General features: G+C 36.1%; 1 protein-coding gene across 6 annotated transcripts; it reads left to right on the top strand.

The window, feature by feature from the left end:
- Positions 1 to 373: 373 nt before the first annotated feature.
- LOC113754189 (gelsolin-related protein of 125 kDa) lies at positions 374 to 10,071 on the top strand. Of its 6 annotated transcripts, none has more exons than XR_003465146.1 (12): positions 374 to 879; positions 2,106 to 2,223; positions 2,299 to 2,473; positions 2,877 to 3,066; positions 3,318 to 3,435; positions 3,503 to 3,677; positions 3,949 to 4,108; positions 5,164 to 5,281; positions 5,355 to 5,529; positions 8,427 to 8,483; positions 8,753 to 8,929; positions 9,789 to 10,071. XR_003465146.1 is itself a non-coding variant. In XM_027298546.1 (11 exons), exons 1-10 carry the CDS (start codon positions 515 to 517, stop codon positions 8,480 to 8,482), a joined length of 1,650 nt encoding a protein of 549 aa, XP_027154347.1. In that variant the 5' UTR covers positions 374 to 514; the 3' UTR covers position 8,483; positions 8,753 to 9,036. The 6 variants fall into 6 exon arrangements, 4 of the variants coding, with proteins under 4 accessions (XP_027154347.1, XP_027154358.1, XP_027154372.1 ...); XR_003465151.1 differs by lacking the exon at positions 9,789 to 10,071 and adding an exon at positions 5,657 to 5,789 and having other exon boundaries at positions 8,753 to 9,036; XM_027298546.1 differs by lacking the exon at positions 9,789 to 10,071 and having other exon boundaries at positions 8,753 to 9,036.
- The last annotated feature ends 1,190 nt before the right edge of the window (positions 10,072 to 11,261 follow it).

Raw genomic sequence — 11,261 nt, forward strand, 5'->3', positions numbered from 1 at the left:
TAACAGTGTAGTAATACTATAGGATAAAAGGGTATTTTTGTCCAAAATTTCTTAACATGTTGAGTTGAATTACTTATGGGGGTGAAGTGATTGAAAGATAACGTTAGTAGGTAAACTGATAGTAGTGATATAGTTTAAGGGGGTAAAGTGATAATAACCAAATAAAAATGGTGATCTAACAAATAAATTTTTTGTATAAATTAAGTGAATAAGACGTTTTCGGATGTGAACAAAATTTGTTATCGATGAAATATAGGAAAATATGGAACATGACATTTATCCACATGTTAATCCAGATTCTAGTGGTAATGGTCCACACAATATACAAAGCGGGTACAAATTTTGTTTCCAACGCACGCCTTCTGTTTTCTTGTGTTCCTTCTTCACTTGGGCTTGTGCAGGTTTCCTCATCTGCTGCGTGCTGCACTTACAAATTTGCAATTCTCTCTCTCTCTCTCTCTCGCTCGCTCTCTCATTAATCCTAATTCCTAATTGACAAACAGAGTTTGTGAAAATGGTTTCGGAGTCGGAGCTAGTAAATCGGCTCAGGGAAATCCTTCGAACCTCCGACCTGGACATTGCCACCGCTGGCTCCGTTCGCCGCCAACTCGAGGAGGAATTCGGGGTTAGTCTGCATGACAGGAAAACCTTCATAAGCGAGCAAATTGACTTGTTCCTCTCAGAACTTAGAAACGATGACGCCCAACAACAACATCGAGAAGAAACCCAGGGAGATAGCAGTGATGATGAGGAGATAAGGGAAGTAAAGGTTGAGGATGTGAAGCAAGTTGATGAGAATGAGGATAGTGGGTCCCACACCCAGGAAGTGGCAATTGGAAAAGATGAAGGAAGTGATGGAGTAAGAAGCAAGCAAAAAAGGTACTCAATTAATTGAGTGGTATTAGTAGGTATCATATTTTCATGGCATTTTCTTTTTTTTTTCCCCCTCGCAATAAACGAGAAGAAAATGAAGATTTCCACAATTTCTTGTCTTTGGAATTGAAATGAAAATTTGAGCCTTTGTTTGTTTCGCGTATGTTATTTTAAGTTCTTGTAAGGTCCAATTTTTCTGCCCTAAAGATCAGTTGTCAAAGTCGTACTAATTTGTGTTAGTCTTGCTCATTCAATGTTAGTGGTGTATTCATTGTTTATCTGGGTGTGTTTCTGGATTTGAGGATTGGAGGACAGATGACTTGTAAGTTGAACGCAAGAATTATTTGCCCCTAGTTAAGCAAAAGTAAACGAGAAAGTATGAACAAATTTTTGTGGAAAAAAAAATTAGTAACAAGAATAGATGGAAAATTCAGGATAATGCACCTTGAGCAATGGACGATAAGGAAGTACTTTAGAAACTCGGTGTCAAAAAAGATAGTCCTGTACGGGATGTTCACAATGTTGATAGAGATGCCATAGTCAGTGAGTCAGAATGCTGCTAAATAATACAATTTGGTTAACAAGAAATTCATTATTCTAGTGCAATGGTGCAGTCTACTGTTACTTGATGAATGTGTAAATTCCTGCCCCTGGCACCTGCGGGGCGGGGGCAGGGGGGAGGGGGAGGATTTGTGTTTTAGTCTCAACTTGCAGTGATTGTGAATCTGCTATCCTTGCTTGTATCATGATTCAATTACTGACTGAAGTGAAAAATTCTGAGGACCATAAACTGCTAATTTTAACATATTTACGACTCTCAGCTGATTACTGACTTGGGTTCTGACAGGTTTTGTTTCTTATATGGTGCATAGTTGGTAGTGTGATGGAGTGAACGAGGTCTTTTTTTTTTTGGTTGAATTAGTTATTTCTGTACGATGTTACTTACCTATGAAATTACTGATAGTGCTGCTTTTAGTTTTGCAAAGTTCAATTGTGTGTTAATATGGTTTCTATAAGTGTGAAATCTGTCACAGCAGCAGGGTTAATGCATTGTAACCTGTGACTTCAAGGATTTAATCACATAAAAAAAAATGCATCTTATTAAAAGTATGTGCTTAACTTACCATAAATAGTATTTGAAAGTAAACATCCAGCATGGTTGGATTAGCATTTTCTTTTGCTTGAGCTTCACGCTCTTAACATTCTCCATGTCCTTATCTTATCTTATTTAGTAGGTCTCACAAGAAGGATAAAAATGAAAAGAAAAAGGGAAGTGGCTTTGGCAAAACATGGGCAATATCTCCTCAACTTCAGGAAATTGTTGGAGTGCCAGAAATGGCTAGAACTGAGGTGCTGTATGATGTTAAAGAAATGCTGTTTGTCCATGTCATCATTCAATTCATGTCACTCACGGTGACTTTGTAGGTGGTAAAAAGGATGTGGACATACATCAGGGAGAATAATTTGCAAAATCCAAAGGATAAGCGAAAGATAATATGTGATGAAAACTTGCGTGGAATTTTTCAAGTAAAGAGTATTAACATGTTTCAGATGAATAAAGCTCTGTCCAAGCACATGTGGCCCATTGATTCAGAAGATGGTATATTTTTTACCAAGCTCTGTTCTTAGACTTTTGGAAGATTTTGTACAAAAGCTTTCTTTAATGTTGGGAATTTGGTTAGCTTGAGAGTTCTAAAAAGAATGAATAACAGTTTTCTTTAACTTAGGAGTAAACTTATGTTGAAGGATCGATATATTTTCTATTCACTATACATAGATGATTTTTTTCTAGAATGACTGATATTTGCCAATTTCTTCCGCATGATCATGTTTTATATGCTTCTTTAATATTTTATAATGGTGACATGTTTGTTTTTGAATTGTTCGCACCAAAAATTTTTGACGCTTCTGCGGTCATGCATTTATACTTTTTCGAGGAAGTGTGGGTTGCATGAGTGAAATACCTTTATCAGAAATATTGATGTTTTCAACCCCTCTTGCAGAACCCCAGAAGCACAACACACAACAGCATCAAGAAGATCAAGAAGAAGCGGAAGAAGAAGATAGTAATGGTGAAGAGATGAAACAAGAATTTGAGAATCTGAAGCAAGAACTGAATGAGGGTAGTGTTCACCAGGAAGTGGACGTTGAAAATGAGGAAGAAAGTCATGGAGTGAGAAGCAAGAAGAGAAGGTAACAATTATTTTTGGCATATGTGCATACAACTAAAGCATATAAATGACTACATCAAAGTTTTGGATACATAATCCTTCTAAAATACACGCAACATAATTGTTATTCATAATAGGATTACATTAGCTGTTTCTTTTATGATTCTGAGTGTTGGAAACTTTGGTCCTATCAAGTAAAGCATATAAGTTGGATGAACTAAGCATGGAAATGACTACATTAAATTTCTTGTTTTCTTTTCTGCTCTTATGCAGTAGGTCTTACAAGATGGATAACAATGATAAGAAAAAGAGAAGCGGCTTTAACAAACCATGGGCAATTTCTCCTCAACTTCAGAAAATTGTTGGAGTGCAGCAGATGGCTAGAACTGAGGTGCATTGTGGTGTTAAAGAAATGCCCATTCTCCAAGTTATCGTTGTCGCTAACTCTGATTTTATAGGTTGTCAAAAAGATGTGGGTGTACATTCGCGAGAAGAATTTGCAAAATCCGAAGGATAAGCGAAAGATAATATGTGATCAAACCTTGCATGGAATTTTTCAGGTCAAGAATATTAACATGTTTCAGATGAATAAAGCACTGTCAAAGCACATGTGGCCCATTGATGCAGAAGATGGTATGTCTTTTCCTAAGCTATACTCTTAGACTTTTGGAAGATTCTCAGTACATATTTCATATGTTTAAGAGATGGAACAGAATCTTTGCCTTTTTTGCCTGGAAATTATGAAACTGTTATTACCTAGAGTAGCTACTGGGGTGCTTATAATATTGATATTCCTAGGAATACATAGAGGTCAAAGTCAGTGAATTGTTAAAACTTGCATTTGGATGATCAAATGCCAATGTCTGAACCTTTTTGTTTTGCAAACCCATCTTCAAAATGACAGATCACCAAGAAGCTGAAGAAGACGGTAATGGTGAAGAGACAGAAGAACAATCAGAGGATGTGAAGCAAGAAGAGAATGAGTACAGTGGGTCCAATGAAGTGGACATAGGAGGAGGAGGAGAAGAAGAAGAAAGTGATGGAATAAGAAATAAGCAAAAAAGGTAGTCTACTGATGTACGGAAACTTGTCTTTCAATGTTTCTGGTGCTTGAAAGAAAAGGAAAGATTTTTCCAGAGTTGCTTTTTCGGAAATTCAATTGGGTTTATCCTTGTGCATTATTGTAGGAGAATTGCAAAAGGTGTTTAATGTTTCAATTTTATGCCCAAAGTTTAATTTGTCCAACTTGTAATCTCAATGTTCATGGTGTTTTTGTTGTGTCTATCATTTTCTAAATTTAAGGACACAAGGAATGACTCCTGATAGTTGAATAGTATTATTTAATTATTTGCTCCTGGACAAATTAAGGTTGGGAATGGAAAAGATGGAATGGTTAAAGAGAACTTTTCAAGAAGACTAGATAGGAATTCTGTTTCCAGCTTGAGGCATGGGCGATTAAGGAAGTTGTCTAGAAGTCATTTATAACTGATGGGATTCTGTATGGAATGTTTCAGAAAAGGTGATAGACATGCCAACACCATGCTGATGGAAAACATAAATTTTCGTCTATATCATTTTCCTTGTGTCCCATCTTATGTTTGAGGATGAAATTGTTTGGTCTAGAAAACTCATTATTCCAACACAGGTTCAGTCTGAGATGTTTTTGTAAGCAAATTAACTTGAGGGAGAAGATTTGGCTTTACAACCCATTTATCTAATCACTTTGCAAGCATGAAGTACCCACTGAAGTTAAACACTAGCTTTGAAGACAATAAAGTGCTAACTGTAACACATTGATGACTTTCAGTGGAACAAAGTTATTGTTTCCTTAGGTGTCAGACTTGTCTTGTACTACTCCATTTTAAGTTGAATTCAGAGTATGATCTACATAACTACCTAACTGTTCATATGAGTTTACACTTCTGTTTAAGGTGTCTTTGTGTGCATATATGTTTGTGTTATAATCATCAGCATTTGACGGTAAACATATATACGTGTGTGTGTGTGAGAGAGAGAGAGAGAGAGAGTGTGTGTGTGTGTTGTGTGTGTTGATTAATTATTTTGCTCTTGACAGATTCATGTTCTTAACATTGTTGCATTTCTTCTGATTTCATCATAGTAGGTCTCAAAGGATGGATGCAATTCAAAATAAAAAAGGAAGTGGCTTTAGCAAACCATGTGCCATATCTCCCCAACTTCAGGAACTTGTTGGAGTGCCTGAGATGGCTAGAACCGAGGTGTGTTATGATGTTGAAGCAATATGCCTCATGCTCAGTTCTATGTATGACATTGGTTCCTGTGACTTTATAGGTTGTCAAAAAAATGTGGGCTTACATCCGGGAGAAGAATTTGCAAAATCCAAAGGATAAGCGGAAAATTATATGTGATGAAGCCTTGCGTGCCATTTTTCGAGTCAATACTATCAACATGTTTCAAATGAATAAAGTACTCTCCAAGCACATATGGCCCATTGATATAGAATATGGTACAGCTTAATCTACTCTCTGTTATTAGACTTTTGGAAGTTCTTTAAAAAAAAAAGTTTGAATAAACAGTTTGATGATTTGGAAATTCCAAAAAGAATAACAGAGTATCATTCTTTTACTTGGAAGGACACCTGTCAGGAGAATGATATAAATAATACTGGTGACTGTTTGGTGGATGACTTTCTCACTGAGGATGTTTGGTTGTTTGCCAATTCTGCATCACTATATTTTCATCAATTCCTTCCTATATTTTCAAAGGGTAATACAATTTGATGTTGAAACTGTCTTCTTAAATTTTGCTTATATTTTCTCTCTTTATATGGTTAGGTCAATATGGATTTACTGAATTTTGAGTATTTTATTTCTGTTATTCTGAAGATACAGAAATTAACTTGATTCCAGATTTGTGAATTTGAGGTTGTTAAGAGAATATAAGTATTCTTGTAGATAATAAATTAGTAAGGGTATTCTTGTAAATAGTTTGTTAGGTTTGTACTCCTATAAATACTAGTTGGTCACTCATAATACGGTGACTAGATGTTTTTTTCCCGAAATACATATTCTCATGGTATCAGAGCTAAAGTCCTAGGGTTAGGGATACATATTCTCATGGTATCAGAGCTAAAGTCCTAGGGTTAGGGTTAAACATCTAGTCACCGTATTATGAGTGATCAACTAGTATTTATAGGAGTACAAACCTAACAAATTTACAAGAATACCCTTGCTAATTTATTATCTACAAGAATACTTATATTCTTTTAACAGAGGTGACAAATAGAGCTGTAGGAAAAATCTAGCCGTGATGGATCGGAACTTGGTTATTTATTGGTGAACATTTTAGTTAAGCATAATTCAAATATGAGTTTATGTTCACTGCACCATTTACTGACAAGATTATCTCATAGGATGACAATCTTTGATAATGGAATTGAGAACTTGAGGTAATCCTCTTTCTCCGTTATGAATCCGAACTTCAAAATGTTGTGTTATATGAAAGAAGGATAGTAGAAGAAAAGGATGCACAAAATTAAGTGCTCAAGGAATTGCTTCACTGAATTTTACTTTTGGTCTCTGCATGTTCATAGTTCTTAAGTGCTGATTCACAACAAAAAAGCGAAGTAATTTGTAGCCATGATTTTAATTATTTGGAAGTGCTCTTCAATGTACAAACTCTTTTTAATCCAACATGGTTCCATCTTCTGTTGTATATCAGTATTGGAGATGGGACGGAATCCTCGCCTAGGGACTGTAAAAGTAAGGTGGTGGTATATAGTTGACCGCACTTAAATTGAATTTAGGGTAAAATACAAAAAAAACCCCGGGTGTATTTAGAAATTTTTGCTTATTTATTTTATGTATAGAAATAAGGTGAATTGTATTGGGAGTTTTGGGTTGGTTTTGAAAATTTTATGAGTTCCAAGGGGTTTAATAGGTATATCACCTAAATTTTTTATTTAAAAAATTATTTTCCGTGTCAAGCATCCTCAAACTCATTAATTTAAATGATTTTTGTTGATTTTTTACATTAGTTCAAATCACGAGGTACTAGATTGTATGATTTGAAACCATAAGGGACTTTTTCTGTAAGTTTGCTTAATTGCAGGGGGCTTTTTGTATTATAACTCTAAGGGTATAATAAGTATGTCAAATGAAGATTTGTTTTTTCCAATACAAATACTCACTAAAGAAGCGCGTGTTTTTCAAAGCCGTTAATTTAAACGATTTCTATCGCTTTTTTAAATTAGTTCAAATCATGAGGTATCAGAATGTATGTTTTGAAACTATAGGGGGTTTTTCTGTATGTTCGCTTAACCTCAAGGGGCTTTTTTATATTTTACCCTTGAATTTAATATTGACTTTTGTTGTGTATCCATAAAGGTCAAAGTTGATGAATTTTGAATGCTTGAAATTGGGTTGCCAAAATAAATTTTTTTAATACTTTTTTCACTGTATCAATCATTTATGGTTTTTATTCTTTTTCATTCTTCTTAAAGCATGTTGAATTCATTATTTCCGTCTTTATTTTATTAAGAACAGTTTTGGGTTGTGGAACTTGTTTTGACCCTTGTTGGTAGACTGTTATTCTAGGGTGAAAGGGCCCAATACACCTGTTCTCTTATGTTCTTGTTTCTTTCTTGTAATTAGCCCCTCTTAAAAGTTTTTCTTGCTTCTTGGAGAAGGTATTCATTTGAAGATATGTTCAATGTCTCCATATTGAATGAATGTTTAGAGCAGGATTTGTCTGATCATTTAGTCTGATCTACAACTGACTTAAAACAAGAAATATCTTTAACTCGTGTCATGTATGGATCAGCTGCCTATTTTCCAATACTCTCTCATCGAATTCTTCATTATGAGTTGTGTTTAATTGCCTGATTTTTTTCATAATACTTGTTAGAGCCTAACAAAGAGGAATGAGGAATTCTCTCATTTATATCTGCACCATTTCTAATTGAAGATGGACATTTGTCTTAGCGGTATAACCATCAGCATAGTCTGATATTTTTAATATTGGTGGTCATAATGCATCACATATGCACTTAGTACAAACAGTTTTTTGACTCTTTAGACTCATTTTCTTGGTATCTATCCTTCTTATCTTAATTATAGTGGTCATCGAAATCCTGACAATATGCAGTATCATGTATTCTTTTTCTCTGGGATTTGGCCTTTTCTGATTTTGACCGTTGAGTTCCACATAACTCTGTATTTTTTCCAAACTTGAATGATATGTATGACTTGTTTAAGACTTCTGTCAACCATGAATGGGCCAATTGGATATATTATGTTTTGAACTCAACCAATAGCTCAGTGTTGCTTATGTGTCCTTGAGTACTTGTTTTACATTAATTTATGGAACCTTATGACTTTAATTGATCTTTTCTCTTCCATGTAGCAACTCCTATCAAATCTTCACAGAAGAAAAGGCAGCGGGAAAAGGACCGGCAATAAGGTGAGATGACAGCTTCAAGTTTCATAAAGCATCAGCTCTCTATGTAATGACATTTCTTTACTGTCTGCATGACAGGCCTTGCATGCAAACTTTCTGAACTTAACATTGTGTCTTATTGGCGTACAACTTTGATGTGATAAAGTTGTTGAACATTCTCATTTGTCATCAGATTGGTTGTAGTTTATTATGGAATTATCAACAGATAAGTTTTTAATCTGAATGAGCAAGCACTGTCTCTTTTTTTTTTTTCTTTTTCTTCCAATATTTAGGTTTTGATGAACCAAAATGAAAAGAAAAACAGCAGAAAGGGAGAATGTCGGGTTGCCTTGGCCCCCTTTTCTTGTCAGGTATTGTGGTCAAGTTCCTTGGTACTGGTGAATATGCGCTATCTCGAGTTGATGTAGTGAAGAGTGTGTGGAAGCACATAAAGGAAAACCAAGGTGCAGGTTTGTTCCTCTTCTTGACAAGTGTCTGTTAGTAAAGATATTGAAGCCTTGAATCTTGTAGAAATATTTTTGATGGATTTGATAATATTAACGTCATTGGCATGGTCTGAGTAAGTGTACAGTCAGAATTGAGCTCATAATGTTAATCTGTTGGTCAAATTAATTTTGTTTCCAGAGAAGTGACATTTAGAATAGTATTTCCTAACAAGGTTACATGTTGATAATTGTACTAAAACTTCAGATCTGTTTCTGCACTTATGCTGTGCACTGAACCTACTGAATGACAAAAACGAAAATGATGAGAGTGCTAAGTCTAATACCAAGGGAAAATTAATGTAAAATAAGTGACAGTTGAAGCTTGGTGAAGGGCCTTTGTGCATCATGTAAGAAGCATCTCCTAGAGAAAAAAATGCGACTGCTATAGACTCGACTCACTTAAGCTTCTCAGAAGCACAACTAACCTGGAAAATTCTAAAGTATGGCATTCTTGCATGTAACAGATGCTAAATTAAGTTTGAGCTTCATTGAGGTGTTTCTTTCAAGTTAGTAAGATAAACTTCCGTGGCTGCAAAGACTCTTACCACCTAACCAATGAAGTCAGTATGTCAAGTGCTTGTCCCATCAGATCCATGTATTATCTTTCAGAGAAAACCAAACACAGGCTAGCAAAAATGAAGTATGCTGGCTTGACTAGTGATTTAAGTTTGTCCAAGCCGTTTTACTGAGGTACCATTCTTTCTGATTACAAAACCAAATCCTGCGCTCCGTGAACGTTTTAGAATATTTGGCCATCGATGAAGTAAATGGGTAAAGGATTTGTCGAAGACACAACTGATATGGAATCTTGTCTCCTTTCCAGGATCCAACTGACTGGATGGAGAATCATATGCAATCATAAATTAACTGAGCTCTTGGTCCATTAGATGGCTTCACAACATCAAAGGTCCTAAATGCTCATTTTATCAGAACAGATGCTGAGTGGTGACATGTTGAGTGAGAGCTGTAGAGACGGGGGGATAGAATCGCTTATAAAAATCTGTGAATTGCTAATCCACCATAGCTAATTTGGATTAGTTTTTCCAGCTTTACATATCATCCTATCACATGGCAACACGTAGTAACTTAAAATCGTGGATCCAATACTCAAAAAGGGACTGTAGTACTCCGATTTTCTTATTATTTGGGCAACTAGAGTTCTTTTTGGGTACCGTATGATTTTTCTACATCGGAAAGAGATGGTGGCCAGGCCCTTTTTTGTTGTTTGGTCGTGTGCCGGGGGTTTTTGGGGGGGGAATCCAGCCCACCATAATACTAGTTTCGGTTTTCGAACTTGTTAGGATGGGCATATGATCCCAATGCACGGGCTTGTGGAATCCATTCCTGTGGAGGATCGGGTCAATAAAGGTCTAAAATTGGCTATACTCTCGACGAGAAATCCACAGAATCAAATTTGTATCCAAGAAGCATTAAGAAAATAGAATTGGAAGAAAATAAAATGTAGGGCGAAAGAAGAATTAGAGAGAAATTTAGAAGCAGTTCGATGGAAATGGTGAAGGGCATTTATTTATGGGTATAGCACAAGTGAAATGATGGATGGCGTGAGGCAGGGAATGAAGAAACGGTGCATGCATGAGAACGCTTTTCCGGTTTAAAAGTTGTGGAAGAGGAGTACTACTATGCTTTGCTGGGCAGTGAAGATGATGAGAAAAGGAAATGTCAAATGTGGGAGAAACTTCTCGGTCGCGTGTTTTGTTTTCCTCGGACTTGGAGCTGGAGACTGACCGGGGGGGCACTACAGTTTCTTCAACGTGGGACTGGGAGGACTTTTTAACTTTTAACTCTTTTTAGTTTAGGGGGAGAGAATCTTCGATCCGTGCGACCCACATATATTCGGATTGTTAGGGGTAATTGGGGGGAAAAGGAAAACGCTTGTAAGCACCGCCGTTCGAATGCGGCAAACGGATTCCGCTCTTTCATCAGCCGACACAGCCACGTTTTTGCGGGGCCCTCTATCCACAACCAAACATCCTCCCATTTTCTAAATTTCTCTCCTTACAAAGCTTTTTTTTTTTTTTTTCCCTGATAAGCAATGTTTTTAAACTCGGACCGGTCAGTGAACCGGAGAGGTGGCCGGTTCGCGGTTCGACCGGTCCGACCGGTCCAACCGGCCGGTTCAAAGGTTCACTGTTTTTTTTTTTTTCTTTTTAGTGTTAAGTACTAAGCAGGTTTCATTCTACACTTGAACTTTACCAACATAACTTAATTTAAGTTATGATAATAATAAATTTTCTAAAATTTAATAGCACCAAATAACATGGGAATGATAAATATA

The sequence above is a fragment of the Coffea eugenioides genome, chromosome 2 (genome assembly GCF_003713205.1).
Source record: "Coffea eugenioides isolate CCC68of chromosome 2, Ceug_1.0, whole genome shotgun sequence".
In the NCBI taxonomy this organism is placed as follows: Eukaryota; Viridiplantae; Streptophyta; class Magnoliopsida; order Gentianales; family Rubiaceae; genus Coffea; species Coffea eugenioides.